The 24,839-nt window shown below is 33.3% G+C and overlaps 1 protein-coding gene across 1 annotated transcript; it reads right to left on the bottom strand.

Annotated features, from left to right (window-relative positions):
* Positions 1 to 11,181: 11,181 nt before the first annotated feature.
* LOC114324145 (3-hydroxyisobutyryl-CoA hydrolase, mitochondrial-like) lies at positions 11,182 to 19,640 on the bottom strand. The gene is made up of 3 exons (XM_028271889.2): positions 19,476 to 19,640; positions 11,559 to 12,537; positions 11,182 to 11,425 (listed from the first exon to the last, which is right to left on the bottom strand). Exons 1-3 carry the CDS (start codon positions 19,482 to 19,484, stop codon positions 11,271 to 11,273), a joined length of 1,143 nt encoding a protein of 380 aa, XP_028127690.2. The 5' UTR covers positions 19,485 to 19,640; the 3' UTR covers positions 11,182 to 11,270.
* Between the last annotated feature and the right edge of the window lie 5,199 nt (positions 19,641 to 24,839).

Below are 24,839 nucleotides of genomic sequence, written 5' to 3'. Positions count from 1 at the left end.
TAAATTAAAAAGTATTTTATGACTTGTGGATTTTTGAGGGAAGGCTCGAATTGGTACTCATAACAAAGTAATAAAGTATTTATTACCTTATAGACTCACAATCGCGCTTATATTCTTTTTATATTGTAAGGGAAATTTTCTATAAATGTAAATAGAAAAATAAAATAAATGTAAATAAATTAAAATAAAGAAATTAAATTAAAAATTCATTATAAATTCGAAATGTTAAATCACTAAGTAGACAAGGCGAAAACGGAGGGTTCGTTGGAAGAAATATTCCCATGAGATTTTTTTGCATAATCACATTCGTGAGACACCCCAGAATAAGGTTCAAGAAGTCGCCCACTCGAAAAGTGGTCCAATTTTTTTTAATCAAGTTGCAAAAATCAATATTTTTGGCCCGGACAATTTTTTTAAAAATTTTTCGGACCATTCTGGACAGAAAAGGTCTCTTGTAATTTTTCTCTAAAGTTGATCGTGTTCGAGTTATAAGTAATTTAAAATTTGAAAAACGCGAAAATGGCCATTTTATGACTTAATAACTCGGTTAAAGATTATTATTATGAAAGTCAGAAAGTGGCTAAATCAAATTTAAAGTCCCCTCCTTCATGATCCTGAAGAAATTTGTGTCATTAATTTATTACTATGCTGTTATTTTAATTTAATAATAATGAGCGGTAAGATCGCATTTCCGCGGCTGTAAATGTGAGTGTGAGTGAGATTCGCCATTGGACTGCCTCGATGGCATCTCTTTCTCACGGTTTACTGTAAAGAGACCGAAATTATTAGACCGAAAGCAGTAGACCGAACTCATTAGACCGAAAAGCACTTTACCGAAACCTCACTAGACACCGAACAGCAGAAGACTGAAAAGCAGTTCTTTTTACTTGTCGCAGTAAAAGAGATAAGACTAATGTAATTACAACTAAATGTTATTTGGATGGTTACTATAAACAGTTAAAATGGTGTTAACATCACCCTACCCTTAATTTATTTTTACCTTTACTAGTTTGTTTAACGTATGAAAATTATTTCATATCAGACTGTACAGTGTAACAATTTACACAGTCTACATAATATTATGTATATAAATATACATATAAAATATTACAAAAAAATACAATAAACAAAAAGACAGATATACAAAATCTTAGTATAATTTAGTGCAAACTTTTTAAATTTATTTACCATTTCGGTCTAATGCTGTTCGGTATAGTGGGGTTTCGGTAAAGTGCTTTTCGGTCTAATGAGTTCGGTCTACTGCTTTCGGTCTAATGATTTCGGTCTAATTGTCGTGTACCCTTTCGCACTCATCATAGACGGCCGCCTAATACGTGCATGGCGCTCATTATTTTTACTTAAAAATAACCGCTTACTAATGAAATAATGACAAAAATTTCTTCAGGGTCTTGTATGTGGGGCTTTAAACTTTGATTTAGTCACTTTCTGCCTTTCATAGTAATAACTTTTAACCGAGCTGTTAAGCCTTGAAAATCGCCATTTTTCGTTTTTTTCAATTTTAAAATGCTTTTACCTCGAGAACTATCAACTTTGGAGAAAAATTATAGGAAACCTTTTTTATCCAGAATAGTCCAAACAACCTAAAAAATTTAGTCCGGGCCAAAAATATTAATTTTTGCAATTGGATTAAAAAAAATTGTTAAAAACTTTAGACTGCTTTTCGCGTGGGCGACTTCTTGAATCTTATTCTGGAATGTCTCACGAATGTGATTATGCAAAAAAATCTCATGGGAGTATTTTCTCCAAAGAACCCGCCGTTTTCGCCTTGTCTAAATAAATTTAGTAAAATCATAATTACAAATACTATGTCTCAATTTATAATTTAAAAATAGACTGGTATCTATGAGTTATCTATGAGCTACTCCAATGCATTTTACAAGTTAAAATTAAAGGAAAAAGGGCCTCAGGACGAAGAATAATATCCTGGCTTGCTAATCTGAGAGCATGGCATAGAAAAACCTCAACACAACTATTCTGTATAGCAACCAACAAAGTCATCATAGCCAGAATGATCGCCAACGTTCAGAACGGACAAGCACCCTAAGAAGAAGAATCTATAAAGTTTTAAAATTGGTTACATTTTTTGCCCCCTTATTGGTTCCACAAACTTTAAAAAATCGGTAACACTTTATTTCCTCTGTAGATTAAGTTCTGTATCTAGTTTATTAATACATACTACATATATATTTATGGTTTCTCGACACCTCGCGGTAGAAGAGAACCGTATTATATATACATATATTATTTTGGTTGGGATAGAGTTTCTACTACATACGAATCGTTTATTATTAAAAGATGGTAAGCACCGTTTTCAACTTTTCAAGTTATACCTATACTAGTAAGAAACCCTTCTCTCCTTCTATTTGCACGTCATTTGTTTCAATTTCGTAGTATAGTATAAACTATATCCATGCAGTGCATCAGTGCTTATTTCTGTTCCTTTCAACACCAAATGACGCGGATAAATAAAGAAAACTCGAAAAACTGTAACTCGAAAAATAGAAAATGGCGCTTACCCACTTTCAGCAATAATCGATTCATACGTATTCTATCCAGGTTGGGCGATGCTACATTAGGCCGATGTCAGATTATGCGTTTTGAACGGATGCGGTGGAGACGCATCCGTTTCCAACGCAACCGGACCGACCTGTCACACTACGGGTTTGCCTGGTGCGGTTAGTAAGCTCGTAACGATGTCTCAAAACGCATCCGTTTCCAACGCAACCGGACCGATCTGTCACACTAAGCGTTTTCAACGGATGCGGCGGAAACGCATCCGTTTCCAACGCAACCGGACCGACTTGTCATACTATGCGTTTAGTCTGGTGCAATTTGTAAGCGCGTACCGATGCCTTAGGCCGATGTCAGATTATGGGTTTTGACCGGATGCGTTTCCGCCGCATCCGTTGAAAACGCTTAGTGTGACAGATCGGTCCGGTTGCGTTGGAAACGGATGCGTTTTGAGTCATCGGTACGCGTTTACAAACTGCACCAAACTAAAAGCATAGTGTGACAGGTCGGTCCGGTTGCGTTGGAAACGGATGCGTTTCCACCGAATCCAGTCAAAACGCATAGTGTGACAAGTCCGTCCGGTTGCGTTGGAAACGGATGCTTTTTGAGACATCGTTACGCGCTTACAAACTGCATCAGGCAATGCATAGTGTGACAGGTCGGTCCGGTCAGGGCCGTGCGGTGCTATGATGCGGTGGGGCAGCTGCATCAGGCGGCATCACAAGAGGGGCGGCATAATCAGTAAAATCAAAATACAAATAATTGAGCCATTCAATAATTAAAAAATATATACAGGGTCTTTCAATAATAATTGTCCATATAGTAACTGGAGAAACCTTAGCACAAAATACGAAGACTTAACCTAAAACACTTAAATAAAATGTGGTTCCTTACCGAGCTACAGGGTGTTTTATCTAAAAATTTAAAAACTATGTTTGCTCAGCATTTTAAAACTATTAGACGTATCGTTTTCATGCTTGGCAGAAAGTGCGACTGCTATACACCCTACTAAATTATGATAAGCGCACGTTTTTAGCTGCTACCAGAGGCGTGCGACAGGGCATAGTGAATGGTTGACCCTTCTCAAATTCTACGCCACTGGAGGAATTACTATTTTAGTGCCATTTTTAGATTCTCCAATACTTTCTACGTAAATAATATACTCCTCATTGGTAACCATAAAGTCATTAGTTTTCGAGATATTTGGAGTTAAATATGAAACAGCACAGTTATTTTGATTAATTTATGATATGATTCATATGATTAAAATTTAAAAATTATTTGTACTTAGTACTTTAAAACTATTTGGCGTATCTTTATCATACTTGTCAGAAAGTGTAGGTACTGTAGACCCTACTAAATTAAGATAAATAAACGTTTCTAGTTACCACCAGAGGCGTACGACAGGGGATAGTGGCTGGTTGACCCTTCCCAAATTCTACGCCACTGACGAAATTGCTATTTTAGTGTAATTTTTTGATTTTTCAATATTTTTTATGTAAATAATATACTCTTCATTCGTAACTATAAAATGGTAAGTTTTCGAGATATTTGAAATTAAAATTGAAGTGACACAATACATTAATCAATAATATAACCCTGTAGTTTCTTTCTTAACTTCAAAGATCTCGAAAACTAATGACTTTATCGTTACGAATGAAGAGTATATTATTTTCATTGAAAGTATTGGAGAATCCAAAAATTGGACTAAAATAGCAATTCCGTCAGTGGCGTAGAATTTGGAAAGGGTCAACCATTCACTTTCCCCCGTCGTACGCCTCTGGTAACAGCCAGACTCGTTTTTTTAACACATTAAGTAGTTTGTACAGTACCTATACTTCCTGCCAAGTATAAAAAGTATACGTCGAATAGTTTTCAAATGCTGAGCAAAAATAGTTTGTAAATTTTTAGATAAAACACCCTGTAACTCAGTATGGAACCATATTTTATTTAAGTGTTTTAGGTTAAATCTTCGTATTTTGTGCTAAGGGTTTTCCAGTTATAATATGGACAATTATTAATTAAACACCCTGTATAGGACCAAGTGTCAGCCGAAAATATTTAACCGGTGAAGGTACAGGATTTATTTTGACAAATTTGGAAAAATTTGATCTTGATTTAAAATGGCTCAGAGGACAAGGCTATGATAACGGGGTTAATGTGAAAGGAATAAGAAAGGGTGCGCAAAACAGAATATTTGAAAAATATTTGAGGGAGTTTTACGTACCCTGTGCATGCCACCTTAGTCATAAATGACGCAGCGTCTTCTTCTACAGAAACAACCTTTTTTTTTGCATTATACAAGAACTGTACACTTTTTTTCTTGTTTTTACAATGCGTTGGGAAGTTCTGAAAAAAAAAAACATGTTGCACAACTAACACTAAAACTGTTGAGTACTACTAGATGTTTAAGTCGAATAGATGAATTGAAACCTCTAAGATTTCAATTTTGTGAAATATATAATGCCTTATTCGAAATAGTAGAAGACGTCAACAATAATTCAGAAACTAAAGTCAAAGCACGAGAACTAGTAAAAATTATTATTATAAAGATTATAAATTTATATGCCGTGTAGTTCTTTGGCATGATATTGTATTTCATATAAATTCAGTCTCGAAGACGTTGCAACATGTAACTATAAAGTCAGATTGTGTAAAAATGTCGTCAGAAACTATGGAAAAAATGAAAATTTGCTGACAATTTGGCTATGACCTAATGAAAATTACTGATAATGAAATTGCAGAAAATCTTGTAAATAAGTTCCGAATTTCCTGCTGAAAATGAATATTGAGGCAAGAGCAATGAGGCAATGAAGAGAAAAATGCGTCAATTTGATCTGTGGATAAGCTCTCAACAGAGGAAGATAAATTTAAAGTAAATTTTTTCATTATATTTTAGACATTGCCTTTAATTCTTTGATTGATGATTTTCGCTTTTAGAAAGTCATAATAAAAATTTTAAATTTTTATATGATATTTTTAAATTGGGGGAAATATAAGAAAAGGGAAAGATGATAAAATACTAGAAAATCTTCATTCAATATTTTTCATAGAAAAAGAATAGGATATAGAGGCAAACAATTTTCTAGAAGAATTATTGCATGCTTTATCTCAAATGATCCTTGAAACTTTTAGAGGTTTTGAACTATTTATGCCAAAATAACCTAATTTCTTTATACCCAAATATAGTTGTATCATTTCTTCTTCAGCTGCCATCTCTGCTACGGAGGTTGGTAATCATCATAGATATTTTAATTTTTGAGGCAGTAGCTCTAAATAGTTGTTTTGAGCTGCATCCAAACCATTCTCTCAGGTTCTTTAGCCATGAAATTCGTCTTCTTCCGATGCTGCTTCTGCCATCTATCTTTCCTTGCATTATGAGTCGCAGGATGCCATACTTCTCGCCCCGCATCACATGTCCGAGATAATGTAGTTTTCTTTCTTTAATTGTAAGTTCAACTTCCTTTTCTTTGCCTATCCTTCTCAGTACTTCGTTGTTCGTAACTCTATCTACCCAGGAAACCCTCATAATTCTTCTATAGGTCCACCTTTCAAAGGCGATAAGTCGTCTCATTGTCTCTACATTTAACGTCCATGATTCCACTCCATAGTATAGTACACTGTATACGTAACATTTTGTTAGGCGTACTTTAAGATCTAATATTAAATCTTTGCTACATAGGACCTTTTTCATTTTCATAAAATTAGAAAGTGCTTTTTCGATTCTGACTTTGATTTCTGCAGTGTAGTCATTATTTTCTGTTATAAGTGTTCCTAGGTAAGTGTACCTTTTTACTCTTTCGATCTGCTGGCCCTCTACTATCAAGATTTCGTTATTATTATGGTTGTTTTTACTAATTTTCATAAACTTCGTCTTTTTGATATTGAGAGAGAGTCCGTACTCCCTACTACACCTTACTATTTTATTCATGAGTCTTTTGCAGGACCTGTAAACTATTGGCTATTATTACTGTATCATCTGCATATCTGATGTTGTTAACTAACACTCCATTTACTCTTATGCCGACTGTTTCATCTTCCAGAGTTTCTCGCATTACCTCTTCAGAATAAGCGTTAAATAATAGAGGTGATTGTATGCAGCTTTGCCTGACTCCTCTCTTTATTTCCATTTCTTCAGATGTTTCTTTTTCAATTCTTACTATTGCTCGCTGATTGTAATAGAGGTGTGTTATTAGTCTTGAATCTCTTTCAGTTGTATCACTAAGGGCCGGTATTATCTGTCCCGATTAAACCCCGGTTAGAGGAATTTTGTCATGCGAGGTGCAGAAAGTACCTGCCCCAAGAATTTTATTAACACTCTCTGTCTCCGTGTCTCGGTAACTTGGAAAAAGAAGTTTTTCAAAACTAAAAATGATTCAAAACTATTTACGAAACTCCATAAGACAAACAAAACTAAAAAAATTCAGCACTTATTTCAATAGAGTCCTCACTAGCTGCTACTTTAGACTACACCAATCTGATTGATGAGTTTGCCAAAATTCAAATCAAAAGGATATACAGTCGAACCCGCTTATTAGAATCCCTGTTATAGGAATATCCCGGTTTATGGAATATAAATTCGAGTTCCCGAAACGTTTCCATTTACTCCTTAATAAATTTATCCTTTTATTGGAATAGGTTCTAATTAGATAATATCGCTTATTAGCATATTTTGCAGGTCAACGACTATTTTTTTTTTACAATTTTACTAAAAATTTAAATTATTTTTGGTTATTATGGTCAGTCGTCAAGGATTATGGATTAGATATTATTAGGGTAATAAATATTTATTACTTTGTTACGAGTACCAATTCGATTTTTAGCCGACAAATGCATGGGTCATAAAGTAATTTTTATTTGTCTACACAAAGGCACTGTTGCCTGCTATAAAATTGTTAGAAGCAGTTTATTTAGAATTCACCCAGAGAGGCTTATGGCTTTGTTAAATTCAATTCATCATTTCTTGCCGCCAATAAAAGTTCCATTCAACCAATGGATTAAGGATGACCGCACGGATTAACAACAAAAAGCTATAATTACCGATAATTTCTCAAGAAAAAATAAGTAATTTTGTTATATGCATTTTAATAAGAAAATATTTACATATCTACATATTGCATACATTTTATATTAATTACCTACTGCTACTGTATTCATTCACATATACAGGGTGGTTCATCTTATTCGCCTCGGTCTCTGTACAGAAAACCACTTGATATTTTAAAAAAATTTCTTCACAGAAATATACACGGCCTTTAATACTACAATCTAAAAATTATGTGAATTATACAGGGTGCTCCAAAAAAGAGTGGTATATCAAAGTTATATTTTTTCTTATGGAATGCCCTATATCTAATGACATTATTGAATTGTCCTTAAAAAATAAGCTATACTTTCATAAGGGTTCCCTATACCTAAATACAGGGTGTTTTGATTTATTTCGATTTTTATAAAAATGTAAGGTTTTAGAAAAAAATAAATATCTACGAATCTAAGAAGCAGTAACAAATTATTTCTTGGATCTTAATAACAGACTATTTAGCATACTTAAACAGATGCTTATTGCAAAGAAATTTCTTACAGGGTGGTCAAAATATGAGATTGTTGTATTAACAAATTCAAGCTGTAATAACTTACTTATTTTAAATGGAACACCCTGTATCTTACTAGTCTATCGCGTAGAAAATGTACTTAGCTTTCAATTTGTATTAGGGTTTCCTATACCTATCTTTTTACAGGGTGGTCAAAATATTAGATTGTTTTATTAACAAATTCAAGCTGTAATAACTTACTTATTTTAAATGGAACACCCTGTATCTTACTAGTCTATCGCGTAGAAAATTTACTTAGCTTTCAATTTGTATTAGGGTTTCCTATACCTATCTTTTTACAGGGTGGTCAAAATATTAGATTGTTTTATTAACAAATTCAAGCTGTAATAACTTACTTATTTTAAATGGAACACCCTGTATCTTATTAGTCTATCGCGTAGAAAATTTACTTAGCTTTCAATTTGTATTAGGGTTTCCTATACCTATCTTTTTACAGGGTGGTCAAAATATTAGATTGTTCTATTAACAAATTCAAGCTGTAATAACTTACATATTTTAAATGGAACACCCTGTATCTTACTAGTCTGCCGCGTAGAAAATTTACTTAGCTTTCGATTCTTATTAGGGTTTCCTATACCTATCTCCCTTCATTTTTTAAATATTTAAAGATTTCCTAATTTGTAAGCTTTAAAAATTAGAATTAAGTACCTATGTCGTGGTTATGTACAACACATCACCAACACACAGAGTGTTCTTATTTTAAATGACATACTTGATATTCTATTCTTTATAATGGAAGATATTTAAAATCTCTTCAATTCCATGTAAATATTCTCAATACACATGTTATTCTGTAAATATAAATTCCCATGTTATTCTGTAAATACCCATTTTTACATATTTTTGTACAATAGGCTCGTTTTCGTCAAAGTAGCCATTGCATTTAATTGTTTGTAATTGCGATTCAAAGATTCAAACAAAAAGTGGTGTTCTTAAATTTACTCAATAACCGTTGGGATAAGATATGGAATATACTTATACGGAATAAAATATAATTTAAATACCTTCCAGAATACGGCATCTAATATAGAGTATGCAGTTTAATATAAACATATTATTCAATGTCACATGTAGGCCAAAATCAACTAAAATAATACAACACTCTGTGTGATTACATGATAACAATGAAAATTTTATTAATGACAGTATCTTGTCTAAGTATATTGCCGGTGTTGGTGATGTGTTGTACATAAACACGACATAGGTACTTAATTCTAATTTTTAAAGCTTACTAAATTAGGAAATCTTTAAATATTTAAAAAATGAAGGGAGGTAGGTATAGGAAACCCTAATTAGAATTGAAAGCTAAGTAAATTTTCTACGTGATAGACTAGCAAGATACAGGGTGTTCTATTTAAAATAAGTAAGTTATTACAGCTTGAATTTGTTAATAGAACAATCTAATATTTTGACCACCCTGTAAAAAGATAGGTATAGGAAACCCTAATACAAATTGAAAGCTAAGTAAATTTTCTACGCGATAGACTAGTAAGATACAGGGTGTTCTATTTAAAATAAGTAAGTTATTACAGCTTGAATTTGTTAATATAACAATCTCATATTTTGACCACCCTGTAAGAAATTTTGTTGCAATAAGCATCTGTTTAAGTATGCTAAATAGTCTGTTATTAAGATCCAAGAAATAATTTGTTACTGCTTCTTAGATTCGTAGATATTTATTTTTTTCTAAAACCTTACATTTTTATAAAAACCGAAATAAATCAAAACACCCTGTATTTAGGTATAGGGAACCCTTATGAAAGTATAGCTTATTTTTTAAGGTCAATTCAATAATGTCATCAGATATAGGGCATTACATAAGAAAAAATATAACTTTGATATACCACTCTTTTTTGGAACACCCTGTATAATTCACATTATTTTTAGGTTGTAGTATTAAAGGCCCTGTATATTTATGTGAAGAAATTTTTTTAAAATATCAAGTGGTTTTCCGTACAGAGACCGAGGCGGATAAGATGAACCACCCTGTATAATATAATGTAATTTGGTATTTAACACATGCATAGATAAGTAGTAGTTACACTACTGTATTATTGACGTAAAAAGACCTAAAACCATTTACATATACTGATTATGTAGGTGTACATATATGATATACATATTGGCATAGTATGTAAAACTACACATTGGCATAGTATGTAAATAATATTATTACGTATATTCGGTACACTTATTTCGACTAGCCACCAATGATCGGTTATTAGAATATCCCGGTTATAAGAATATTTTTGCCTGGTACAAAGGCTATGCCAATAAGCGGGTTCGAATGTAATTGTAATTTTCATAAATGTTATTTAATATTAATACATATTTCATTTAATTTAAAGTATCTTTTGTTTTTAAAATAAAAGTTTTCGTTCATTTTGTGTAATTTCATTCAATAAAAATAAATACTAGTATCAAGTTTCAATAATATTTTAGGGGCGGCATTTTGAAGATTTGCATCATATTAAAAAGATGTACCGCACGGCTCTGGGTCCGGTTGCGTTGGAAACGGATGCGTTTCCACCGCATCCGGTCAAAACGCATAATGTGACATCGCACTAGGTACTAATACCTGGTTACACCAACAGATCTTAGGTTTAAGACGTGCTTTAAGCTCAGCTTACGAAACATACCCGTTGCACCATTGAGTCTTAGGCCGATGTCACATTATGCGTTTTGACCGGATGCGGTGAAAACGCATCCGTTTCCAACGCAACCGGACCGATCTGTCATACTATGCGTTTTCATCGGATGCGGCGGAAACGCATCCGGTCAAAACGCATAATGTGGCATCGGCCTTAGATCAATTTTCAGCTTGCCGCAATGAATTTCCACGTGAATTGCATCTTAAACTTATCAGTTAAGACGTGCTACGGCAGACGAGTCCTATCTATAAGCTAAGCTGGGCTAAGCTGGAGCTTAAGATTTGTTGGTGCAACCAGGCATAAATCATTTATAATGGCATAATATTATAATTCATTTACCGCTTAGAAACTCATTTAAAACCCACGGCAAATAATAAATAATCGAGTCATAAAACTTATCCGTACTTAACTCAGATAAAAATGGGATCATATTTATTATTTCTAAGTATTATAGTAGATAATAAGCCAAACATTTTTAAGTTCTTTCGTCAACTTCTTTTAACAAAGTTTTCTGCAAATCTTCAACCACTGGAATAAAATATCTATCCACCATTTCTTCAGTCACGTCAGATAATTTAGGTGGATTCCAACTTGGATTGTCATGCTTGTCTTCTAGTGTAACCCTAATACCTAAAGCATAAAAGAAAACTACTTAATAGGGGAAAATTCTATAGGTTAACTAGATTAAATAGTCTTTTGTAACTGTATCAAAAAATGGTCGTGTTGACACCATACATTGAGACACAACTACTAATATACTCACCTTCAAAAACATCAGGATGCTTATAAAAGTTTATAGAAATGTTGCCCTCCATCTCAAGACAGCTTTTCAAATCCAAGCCTTGTCCTTTCAGAAACTGTCTAAGGGTAACTTTGAGGGCCACTGGAGAATGCCTATTTAAAATGTTCAGAGTTTCCTTAGCCCAAGGTGTCCCATCATATTGTAGTTTTAAAAGGACATCTTCAATAGTTGTTGCAGAAAAACAGTTGGTAATTCTATCCATAACAGGATTTAAAGTAAACTCTGGAAAGCGTTTTTCACAAATATTTTCGAATATATCCTCAATATTATCCTTATTTGTACAATTTAAAAGTGTATTTTGTAACTTCTCCAAATTGTTATTTTTGCAGTAATGTGTAGCAAAGCCTGCTCTAACTATGTCAGAACTTTGTAGAATTTTTCCCGTCAAGCCTAAATAATATCCTAATTTTCCAGCACATCTGTTAAAGAAATAGGTAGCACCTGAATTGGGATGGAACCCTAATTTTATTTCTGGCATTCCAAAGATGCTGTTTTCTGTTGCTACTCTATATTTCGCAAACATAATATATGACACAGATCCACCCAAAGTTAGCCCATTCATTAAACCTACTATAGGAATTTGGTATTTGGATACTAAGTAATTAGTCGCGTTAAGAGTAATAACGATATCCCTTAAGTAGTCTGTATTTTTCTTCACTTCATCCCGAAATATTAACACGTTGCCTCCTGTACTGAATGCTTTGTTACCTGCACCCCTGATTAAAACTAACGATTTTCCTTTTTCCCATTTTCGTATTAGTTTGTCCATTTCATTTTGCATGGGAAGTGTAAGAGCGTTGAGAGATTTTGGTCTATTAAGAATTGCCATAGCATTATTTCCTACTTCTTTACTAATTACTAGAGATTCTTGAGAAAAATTGCTGTAGAAGGCTGTTTGGGTTTGCTTCCTTAAAAGCTGGATCAATTTTATAGGACCTCTCTGAAACCAAAAACGTTTTAAATAAAAATATACAAAATTTCTAATGAATAAAATATTATATTATAACCGTATCACAAACAAGAGCCGAGGAATATATGCCGACGTCAAACAAATGTATAGGGCTAGCGACTACTAGTGATGTTGATTTTAGTTACTTTCGAGTACTCGATACAAATCGATCCTTTTGTATAAAGTAATCATTTAAAGTATTCGTTACTTTAATTACTATGATTACTTTTGTTACTTTTGAATTTGAGTACCGGTAATCATATTATCGAGAATCGCATTTCTCAGTATTTCGTATAAGTATAATACCCGATATAACGACCTTCGACGATCTATTTAATGGATAGAAATTAAATGATATGTAATTGTTCTGTCATTGCTGCTCCACAATATCAGTAATCTCGAGTAATCTGTTTGCATCAATTAAGTGCCAAAAACAAACCCTCGAAACTCTAGATGACGTAACTTAGCAGTAACCCTGTACACCCAGGTGCTTCGGAGGTCGGTTCTGATTGCAAATTCGTGTTCAGTGACCCCGAATACCCCGAAATAAGAAAAGCTAACTCTTAATATACTGATTTTAACATGTTTATGCATTATTCGATGCGTTTTATACACTTTAAAATGTAATAATGCATTTCTACCTATTTTTGTATTGTAGAATTTTTTCCAGACGTCATCCTAATCCTAAATACAATACAAAAAGTTGCAAGTCTTTATGTACCTACTATATTTAAAAATATATTTATTCCTGTGTTTTTAGTGTTAAATGCCTTAGTCTAATAAAAACCATGCCATACCTACGTGTAAAATTAAAGTAGATGATCATAGTCTAGAAATATTATCATTTCTACATATTTTCCGATCAATCTAATCTATTTTTTTAGGTCTGATAAGAATATTGTCTATTTATTATTAAAATCTTATGTATTGAATTTTTATTTTCAAAAGAACTAACATCTGTGAAATTCTGTGAATTATCAACCTCGACAAATCGTATAGACATCTGTTTCTGGGTGCATGATTTGTTAAATGATATACCTCCCTCTGTTTCAGCTACTTCTCAGCGCCCTGTCATCCTGTAAAACTCTTCATAGCCTTCGCCCTTCATAGATAAAATTTTAGTTAACTGTACTGATACCGAACACTCGTAGAATACCGGTCCGACTCCGATATCAAGCGAGTAGATATAATATTCAAACTCAAAATCAAAAAATCAAAATTGGTACTTGCTCTGTTACGATTGGTACGCAGTAAGGAAGTAATCAGAGCAATCAAAGTAATTAATGTAACGATTTACCTCTCTGTATAGTAATCGTTACTTTCGGTATTCGTAAGTAACGAATACTTTGTAACGAACAGTTACTTTTTCAACATCACTAGCGACTAGATATTACTCGGCTAGCTAGGAGTCCAAAAGATTAGATCCAAACGTCCAGCCCAAGATGGGCTGGACATGTTCATAAACTTCCTAATAACCGCCCAGCCAAGTTAATCTTGGAAGAAACCCCGACAAGAAGAAGGCGCTTAGGACGTAGATTAATGCGATGGATGGAAAATAGATGGTTAGACTTAAGAACAATGGGGCTACCCACTGACCCAACTATCATGGACGATCGTTCTAGATGGAAGCAAGTTGTGCAGTCAGCCAAGACCCACCCCGGATTGTAATGCTACGAGAAGAAGAAGAAGATGTTAATGAAAATCTCATCAAATGCCTGGCTATTGAGATTATGTATATTTACGAATTAATTTGTAAACCAGTACTAAATTGGTTTCATCCCTATTCAGCGGTCCCTATAAGCGCGGTCCCCGATTGAGCGGTCTCAATACAGACGTCCCCGTTTCAGCGGTACCCCGATTCAGCGGTGCCCGATTCAGCGGTCCCCATAAACGCGGTCCCCAATAGAGCGGTCTCAATAAGAAAATAATATGACAATGATAAGTAATTAGTTTTATTGTAGGATATTATTTTAACCTATTCTTGTTTGAAAATATACAGGTAATATCTAAGTATCTGGTATATACCCCAGTTAATAGGGAAAAAATCATGGATTTCACGTAAAAATGTTCCACAGGGTTTTCAAAGCTTTAAACGGTAGATGAGAGATAACTGATGATAATTCCGTGAAGACGTACAGCTGATTTTGCTTTTTTTTAACAATTGTAAAGAATGAAAAAGCAGTTTTTTGACTATAAAGCGTTTCTTGTACATTTTAGAGAAAAATGTTTCAAATAAATGTAGATCTTAAAAAGTTCTTTAATTTGGTTGTAAGCATATTGTAATATATAAACAATTGACCGAGATAATTGCAAAAACCCTCATTTTTGCAGTAAATTATAAATATTAATAACTTTATTTTTTGCACAATGACGTGAAATTTGACGTAAAAAATGACGTAAAAAAAATTTTTTTTACTTCTAACAAATTGATTTGATAAACCCGCTCTCCCTCTTTCGATAGGTACCCGCAGAATCATCCTAAGTAAATTGGTTTATGTATAACAATGTTATAAATATTTAGCCTCTAGGATAAACTTTTACAATTTTACAAAAACTATTGCATGAATTAATCTAAAAAAATTTTTGCAAATTATTTACTATACCGGGTGTCCACTTATATTTTCCCCCATTTTAACTGCCTATAACTTCTAAACGGCTCAATAGAAATATGCGGTTTTCGCTGAAATGTTTTATTTTAGTAAAAGTTTTGTCTGAATGGATTGAATTTTTTATATCGCTTTCAAATAGGAAAAAAAATGGCGGATTTTTGAAAAAAACGTTGTTGACTTTTTTTAATGGAACACCCAGTATATTTTTTTGTAAATTGAAATAAATATCATTCACCTATCCAGCGATATAAATATTTACAAAATCGGTTGTCAAATCACTGAGTAATTAATTTTTAAAATGAGCAAAATTATATTGATATGTGATTTCCACATTGCATCTCTCAATTTAAAAATTAATTGCTCAGTCATTTGGCAACCGATTTTAAAAAATTGTATATCGCTCGATAGGTAAATGACCGTTTTTTAACTATACAAAAAATATACTGGGTATTTTAATAAAAAAAATTCAACAACGTTTTTTTTCAAAAATCCGCCATTTTTATTTAAAAGCGATATAAAAAATGGTCACTTACCTAAAACCTTGAAAAAACGGTCATTTATCTATCTAGCGATATAAAAATATTTAAAATCGGTTGTCAAATGACTGAGCAATTAATTTTTAAAATGAGAGATGCAATGTGGAAATCACGTAACTTGGTTAGTTATGTTATTTAGGTATGTGATATCCACGTTGCACCTCTCATTTTAAAAATTAATTACTCAGTGATTTGACAACCGATTTTGAAAAATTTTATATTGCTAGATAGGTGAATGACCTTTGTTTTAATTTACAAAAGAATATAATGGGTGTTCCATTAAAAAAAAGAAGTCAACAAAGTTCTTTTCAAAAATCCGCCATATTTTATTTCGTATTTGAAAGCGATATAAAAAATTCAATCCATTCAGACAAAACCTTTACTAAAATAAAACATTTCTTGAGCCGTTTAGAAGTTATAGGCAGTTAAAATGAGGGGAAAATATAAGTGGACACCCGGTATTACCCTACTTTTTATGCAATTGCAAAGCTATATATAGCGTGATTTTGGGACAATTTATTGTTTATTTTATAAAATTCATTTTTTATTGTTAAAACTACTGTCCCCAAGAGGGTCCTGCTTTTACTCATTTTCCTGAACGATGCCTCTCAAACGGCATGCTGCAGAACCAAACGCCGCGCCGCTGAAACGGGTCGGTGGAATCGAGAACCGCCGAAACGGGGACTGCTGAAATGGGTACCGCTGTACCGGGGACTGCTGAAAAGGGTCGGTGGAATCGAGAACCGCTGAAACGGGGACTGTTAAAATGGGGTCTTACCACTAAATTAACAACAACGAAGAAGGTGAGCCATAAATAAGACTCTAGCACCAGGATAGAATGTTTTTTAACGAAATTAACTATTATCAGATATATTCTATTTTCTTTAAATAGTCTAGTCGCAACATAGGGGTCCCGTGGACACTTTTAGGTCGCCGCGATTTGATGATGGTATCGTAGGTTTTTTGGGTCGCTGAATCCAATGGAAGTGGTCTGGAAGCCCAAATGTGGTGCGTTTATTTTTCATTAACAAATTATATTAAAATTAGGTGTTTCTCGGGAATTATTAGAAGCCCTGTAAATAAATTGACGTGCTAAGGTCTCGTTCTTATTTTGTTAATAACAAAATAATTGTTTATTCGCCGAAAAGGTCGAAATGCGTTATCTACAGCAAGTTTGTAGTCTTTTTCATAGTATTTTTATACGCTAAATCGATTGTCACTAGTCATGATAGCTTAAACCACGTTCCGACTTTGTTATTAATAAATTATTGCAAAAATAATGGTTTATAGCACGTTTACTCACGGTTTTTGCTCTAAATTTTAAAAAACCACTTGTAATGACATGAAATTTGGCATTCACGTAGCTAACATGTCAAACAAAACAAGTGATATTGTGCCGATGTGTGCTTTTACCCTGGGTGTGAGCTTCACCCCGTTCCGGAGGTGAAAGAAGAAACCTTTAAATTAAGTCCGGAATTGGATAAACTGGTTAATTCTAAGCAACGTTTGTTACATACAGTTTTTTCACTAAGTCAATACTTTTCGACTTATTTGCCAGTGAATATGTTATTTAAAAAAAAAAAAACCAAATAACTCGAAAAGTATTGACTTATAAAACTGTATGGAACAAAAGTTGCTTATAATTAATCAGTTTATCCATTTCCGCACTTATTTTAAAGGTTTCTTTTTTCACCCCTAAAAAGGGGTGAAACTCACCCCCAGGGTAAAAGCAGACATCGGCACAATATTACTTGTTTTGTTTGACATGTTAGCTACGTGTATGCCAAATTTAATGTAAGTCCAAGTGGTTTTTAGAAATTTAGAGCAAAAACCGTGAGTGAACTTATTATAAACCGTTATTTTTGCAATAATTTATTAATAACAAAGTCGGAACGTGGTTTAAGGTATCACAACTAGCGGCAATCGATTTAGCGTATAAAAATATTTTGAAAAAGACTACAAATTTGCTGTAGATAGCGCATTTCGAGCTTTTCGACGAATAAACTATTATTTTGTTAAAATAAAAATAAAAATGTATACCATTTTTATTCAATTGCAATGCGAAGGCAAAACCATCTTACTTTTCAATTAGAATACGGAGCGCAGTCCAGTCCCTTGAATCGCGATTTTCGGCTCTTATTGGAGCCTTCATCGGAAGGAACGTAGGCACTGTTCTCCATATTTTAACTGATTCGTATCGAGAGGTTTTCCCACCCATTGCAACTGAAGTGATGATAGTAGGTGGCTAGCGCCATCTGGCATTGAAAGACTAATTAGTTTTCAATCCTAATAGTAAATTATTAATATTGAAAATATTAAAAATATTACTAAAAGATTTTTAAATTGAAAACTTATTGGTACACTTTCCTGGTGACACCTCCAAGACTTCTACAATTTGCAAGTTGGATGCTGCAGTGAAGACGAGAGGGAAGGAATTCTACACTATGCAATTCACATCCCCGTCTGCAGCTGGTAAAGTTCCAACGGAAAAATGCACCTAGTTACTCTACGGAGTAATACGACTATAAAATAAAAATAAAAATGTATACCATTTTTATTCAGTTGCAATGCGAAGGCAAAACAATCTTACTTTTCAATTAGAATACGGAGTGCAGTCTAGTCCCTTGAATCGCGATTTTCGGCTCTTATTGGAGCCTTCATCGGAAGGAACGTAGGCACTGTTCTCCATATTTTAACTGATTCGTATCGAGAGGTTTTCCCACCCATTGCAACTGAAGTGATGATAGTAGGTGGCTAGCGCCATCTGGCATTAAAAGACGAAGTAGTTTTCAATCCTAATAGTAAATTATTAATATTGAAAATATTAAAAATATTACTAAAAGATTTTTAAATTGAAAACTTATTGGTACACTTTCCTGGTAACACCTCCAAGACTTCTACAATTTGCAAGTCAAATGGATGCTGCAGTGAAGACGAGAGGGAAGGAATTCTACACTATGCAATTCACATCCCCGTCTGCAGCTGGTAAAGTTCCAACGGAAAAATGCACCTAGTTACTCTACGGAGTAATACGACTATAACACAAAAATAAAATGTATACCATTTTTATTCAGTTGCAATGCGAAGGCAAAACAATCTTACTTTTCAATTAGAATACGGAGTGCAGTCCAGTCCCTTGAATCGCGATTTTCGGCTCTTATTGGAGCCTTCATCGGAAGGAACGTAGGCACTGTTCTCCATATTTTAACTGATTCGTATCGAGAGGTTTTCTCACCCATTGCAACTGAAGTGATGATAGTAGGTGGCTAGCGCCATCTGGCATTGAAAGACTAAGTATATAATATTACTAAAAGATTTTTAAATTGAAAACTTATTGGTACACTTTCCTGGTGACACCTCCAAGACTTCTACAATTTGCAAGTCAAATGGATGCTGCAGTGAAGACGAGAGGGAAGGAATTCTACACTATGCAATTCATTGCTATTATTTTGTTATTAACAAAATAAGAACATATTTTGGGTAATCGCGACTAGTCACATTCGCGTCAGCGACCAAAAATACACCAGAGAAGACCTTAACACTATCAATTTATTTACAGAGCTTCTAATAATTCCTGAAAAACACCCAATTTTACCAGTTTGTTAATAACAATTAAACGCATCACATTTGGGCTTCCAGACCACTTCCATTGGATTCAGGGACCCAAAAAACCTATAATATCACCATCAAATCGCGGCGAACTAAAAGTGTCCACCGGACCCCTTATGTTACGACTAGACTAAAAAACACAAGCTGACAATCTTATAATAAAACGTTTACTTACTTTCAACATTGTAAGCTGCTTCTCACATACTAACAAATAAAATACATTTTATAGATATTAAATCACACAGTTTACTACCGATTATTTTAAAAGCGGTATTTTAAAGGTATTTTAATAACGGAATATATACAAGTAAGTAGTTCACGGAGCGAATATCGTTATCACTGATGCTTAAATGAATTAATTATCAGGGTGGCTTAACAGAAACAGAAACAAATTAATGATAACATTTTGGAAAAACGTAGTAATACGTTGATCTTTATTTAAAGAGGAATTTTTTGATTTTCGGTGTAACATTTTCTTAAATATTTCTTCTTTTTTCTTAAATAACTTAATGTTTCATTTTTTGCCTTTAATGTAGTACTACCGTACTAACCAATAGCCTACCGTGTCCATGCGCTTTGAAATCATTTTTTTCGTGCTCTTTGCTGTCTTGGAAAAGTGTAACATTAATTATTTACATTCGTGAGTGAGGACTGTACTAAATGCAACCCCCTGACACCGCGGGAGTAGATTTGAAAGCTTGCAATAATTAGATACAGAAAAGATATTAGAAAATCCAGAGACAAAGTTTTTATACTATCAAGTCCATCAATAAGGATCCTTCCTTAAACTTCATATAGCCTAAAAATCGTAGAAATTTTTGAAGATTTTCCAGCACCAGTCCTTCCTACTACACCAAATTTTCTACGTAGGTTTAATTTCAAATTTAATGCTTTCAAAATAGATCGGATGTGTGTATTCATTTCTTGAAGTTGCAACACCGTAGAACTACACACACCGGCAAAATTAGCCGAACACCTTAAAAATGGGACATGTTTGATGTCACGAATTTCCTAAACCAGTAGTCAGATTTGAGTGATTCTTTTAGTATGTTATAGCCTTATTATTTAAGAATATCGTTTTAATAATATTGTTGCTACATATCTAAATATCATTTTATACCGGGTGTAACAATAATACTGTGTTTTTTTTCTTAAAGTTTGGAAAGCTCTGTGGAATATTCTAGCATATATAAAATATTCAAATTAAAACTCAATTATAGTCTTAGGCTTTCTTAACATTTTCTTTTTTGACTCATTTGCTTATGTTGGAAAATAAAAAAGTTATGGGCTTTAACAACTAGCCATGTTTTTCATCGATAAATCCTCATAGTAGGGGAGGAAAGTATGCTAAATTTGCAGTTACTGGAGCGTTATGGGGACCTATTGGATTATGAATAGTATGTGCTAAAACCAGAAAAAGGTTAAGTTAAGTTTTCCATATATTGGGGACATTTCATTGTTTAATTTATTTTCCATTTGAAACAATCGTTTTTTTTTCGATTATAGCGCCATTTATCCATAATTTAAAAAAAATGTTGCGAATAAAAATTGCTTATTTTTTACGTCAAGAATCCAAATCTTCAATGAAAATTGGGGGCTTCTATTTAAGATTTTAAAGTAACCTCCCACCCCACCTCCATGGGGGAAGTGTTTGGGGCCATTCGATAGATTTTTGAAAAATACTGAATAAGTGTATTTTGCAGTTTTACGACCTGATGTTTATTTCGCGAAATATCGTATTTAAAATTTTTAATTACCCCCCAAGCGAATAGATTTTTTAGATTTCTAAGAATAGATTTTTTATCGGTTAATGAATTCCCCGGTGTTAAAAACCAATATATGGTATAGACTGTGAGCTTCGCTGGTGTCGCTCCTAGCGGTTACGAATTCAACTTTTACTGGTAATTTTTAAATTTATTATTTAATTGTTATCGCTTAATATTTACAACGCTAAAAGGTAATTAAATTGTAATAGAATTTTTTAAGATTTTGCTAATCATTTTGACGTTCTATTGATGAAATATTAATTTCTTACTTCAGATACTTTCACAATTATCATGTAGATGGCGCCAAGATTAATTTATAATTACATATTACAGAACATTAAAAAACGCAAATTCAGTATTTAAAACGTAAGTATATTTAAGGTAAAAATATAAACCACAGCTTTGATCAACAAATATTTTTTATAATTAATGTTTTTAATTTTAATTTAAAATTAATCACTTTGACATTTATGTCAAATTTCCGGTAAACGTTTACAGACTTGTCACTACTGGCGCTCACGAATTTATAAATATCCCCTCTATGTACGAGCTCACAGCGTATAGGTACATTTACAGGGTACAAAAGGTTTCTCCCCATGTGATAATCTGACGCGCTCGAGTAACTGAAAAAATCCCCGCTTGGACTCCCCTACCATCATTATCTGCTTAGTTTAATAAACAAGCCTAAAGTAATTCAATAGATGTATTAAATAAATAAATTAATAAGCGATGTAAGCGATGTCACAATGACGACCTCCCGTGGATTTCAGCTGAAGTAGCTGAACATCAGATCAAAAAACTGCAAATTGCGTATTCAATATTTTTGAACAATCTATCGAATGGCTCCAAACACGTCCCCCCACGGAGGTGGGGTGGGGGATTTAATTTAAAATCTTAAATAGGAGCCGCCAATTTTTATTGCAGATTTGGATTCTTTACGTAAAAATAAGCAACTTTTATTCGACACATTTTTTTGAATTATGGATGGATCGCGCTATAATCGGAAAAAAACGGTTGTTTCAAATGGAAAATAAATTAAAAAATGAAAAGTCCCCCAATATATGGGAAACTTAACTTAGCCTTTTTCTGGTTTTAGCATATACTATTCACAATCCAATAAGCCCCCATAACGCTCCAGTAACTGCAAATTTAGCATACTTTCCTCCCCTACTATGAGGATTTATCGATGAAAAACATGGCTAGTTGTTAAAGCCCATAACTTTTTATTTTCCAACATAAGTAAATGAATCAAAAAAGAAAATGTTAAGAAAGCCTAAGGCTATAATTAAGTTTTAATTTCAATATTTTATATATTATGCTAGAATAGTCCACAGGGTGTTCCAAACTTTAAGAAAAAATCACAGTATTATTGTTACACCCGGTATAAAATGATATTTAGCTGTCTAGCAACAATGTTATTACAACGATATTCTTAAATAATAAGGCTATAGCATACTAAAAGAATCACTCAAATCGGGCCACTGGTTTAGGAAATTCGTGACATCAAACATGTCCCATTTTTAAGGTGTTCGGCTAATTTTACCGGTGTGGTATAATTGTGATTTCTAGAATTTCCGAAGACCAAAATTGAATCGTTTATTTCAGAAAGGGGTCGTCACAAAAACCTGCTTTTGAGAAAAACAAAAAAAAACGTGTTTACATCCAACAAAATTTTTATTTATATAAAATAAAAATTCTCACTAATAACCTGTAGTGTTTGTCAAAAAGTATTGTATTTTTCAAAAATTTATCTTGCTAATTTGTTTAAGAAAAAAATAAATAATTTTTTGCACTTGGCCCCTTTCTGAAATAAAGTTGATGGTTACACAATTTTTAAGCAAGGAGTCATGCGTTGCCTTGTTGCATGGCTCCTTTCTGCACTAAACGCTAATTTCCCTGCGCTGCCAAGGCAACACCAATGGCAGCAATTGATTCCTTTCTGCAACAAAAGCTGTATTTACGTTTAAATTAAAAAATTCCACCAAAAACTCATTTTGTCAAAATTAGTCACTTGACCCCTTTCTGAAATAAACGATTCAATTTCATTCATCATTGCTTCAAAATAAAACAATAGATTCAATGCAAAATTTTATTATAAATAAATATAGTTTCTTCACAGTTTTTTTTGTTTCACTTTTATGAACTTCAATCAGATCAATATGATCTGTTAAAATATAAATAAGCAAATCGCAGATCACGGACCTATAACTCCACAATTCTAGATAAAGCAATGAAAGTTGCCGATCAACTAATCAACTTTATTCAATTTCTTAAAAATACTAAACGCTAATATATTAAAATTACTAGAGACAGTAATAATACACTCACCGGCACAAAATTCCGCCACCCAAAATATTTGATAAAGTTTGATAATTTATAACTTTATTATCTACACTCCGATTTTCAAGATTCTTGCACCAGTTTGTAGCTACATGTATTGATATCGTTTGGTATTTTTCCGGTAACACAAAAATTTTGCTTGCATGGTATTATACGGGGTTGAATGGAAGCGTTGTATTTTCTCCGAACTTTAAAACATTGTGTGGAAAAATGGAAGAGCTGATTTTGTTTCGTACTCCTGTCATATTATCCCGGACGCGTCACTAAAATTTTGTTTTTTAAATGATTCGAATATCTCTTTTCTTGTAAGAGCTGTACCATTTTTTTAAATAAAAACACTGATTGACTCATAAAATACAGGTTGGGTTGATAAGATTAGAATGGCCTGCATGCAGCCCAGATCTCAATCCTATTGAGTATTTATTGGATGAATTAAAAAAGCTTTTCGCCGCATCCTAGGCCTCCAGAAAATTTGGTACAGTAATTACCCTGCTACAGGAATATCGGGTTATTTCCCAGGCAAGGATAACACATCTTTATCGATGCCTAACAGATTGCGAGCTGTTGTTGCTGCAAGAGGTGGACATACCCGCTATTGAATTGTTTTATTTTGTTGTTAATTTTGTTTTGTTTTGTTAATTTTAGTGCGTTTGATATTTTTAATTAAAAAAACCTCCAAAGCAGTGTTTTTATTTGCAGCTCTTACAAGAAAAGATATATTCGGTTAATTCAAAAAGCAAAACGTTAGTAATACCTCCAGAATAATAAAAAAGGAGTATGAAATAATATTAGACCCCAATTTTTCACAGAATTTTTTAAAGTTAGGAGAAAATACAACGTTTCCATTCATCCCCCTATAATGTCATCTAAGCAAAAAAATTTTATTACCGGAATAATAAAAAACGACATCAATGCATGTACCTACAAACTGATGCAAGAATTTTGAAAATCTAAGTACACATACGAGCAATATAGCGAACCAACTCTAGCACAATACACTAAACTGCAGAGATTACGGTGGGCAGGGCACGTGGTCCGCATGCATGAGAATAGAATCCCCAGAAAATTGCTGAATGCAAGAATGCAGGGAAGAAGACCTGTTGGAAGACCTAAAAAGAGATGGGAAGACGAAGTCGATGAGGATGCCAGGAACTTCCTGGGAACGCGTTCATGGAAAAGAACAGCGGTAAATCGAAATGATTGCAGAAGCTTGTTGAAGGAGGCCAAGGCTCGATTTGGGCTGTAGTGTCATTGGATGGATTGATGGAAGTACATATAATAAAGTTATAGATTGACAAACTTACTCAAAAAATTTTTGTGGCGGAATTTTGTGCCGGTGAGTGTAGTTTCAAAGTCATTTTTCCTTATTTTTTACTTCAAATTCTACAAAAATTATTGTTTACTTCTTTCAGCTTGGTGTTTGAAAGCTTAAA

The sequence above is a fragment of the Diabrotica virgifera genome, chromosome 1 (assembly GCF_917563875.1).
Source record: "Diabrotica virgifera virgifera chromosome 1, PGI_DIABVI_V3a".
Classification (NCBI taxonomy): domain Eukaryota; kingdom Metazoa; phylum Arthropoda; class Insecta; order Coleoptera; family Chrysomelidae; genus Diabrotica; species Diabrotica virgifera.
The sequence above is the reverse complement of the archived record's forward strand: the minus strand, read 5'-3'. Positions and strand labels throughout refer to the sequence as shown.

Bases quoted from the DNA above. Each gene is read 5' to 3' on its own strand.
- LOC114324145 (XM_028271889.2), bottom strand. The intron at 11,426-11,558 runs GTGAGTATATTA...TTTATGCTTTAG, and splicing joins GCATCCTGATGTTTTTGAAG to GTATTAGGGTTACACTAGAA.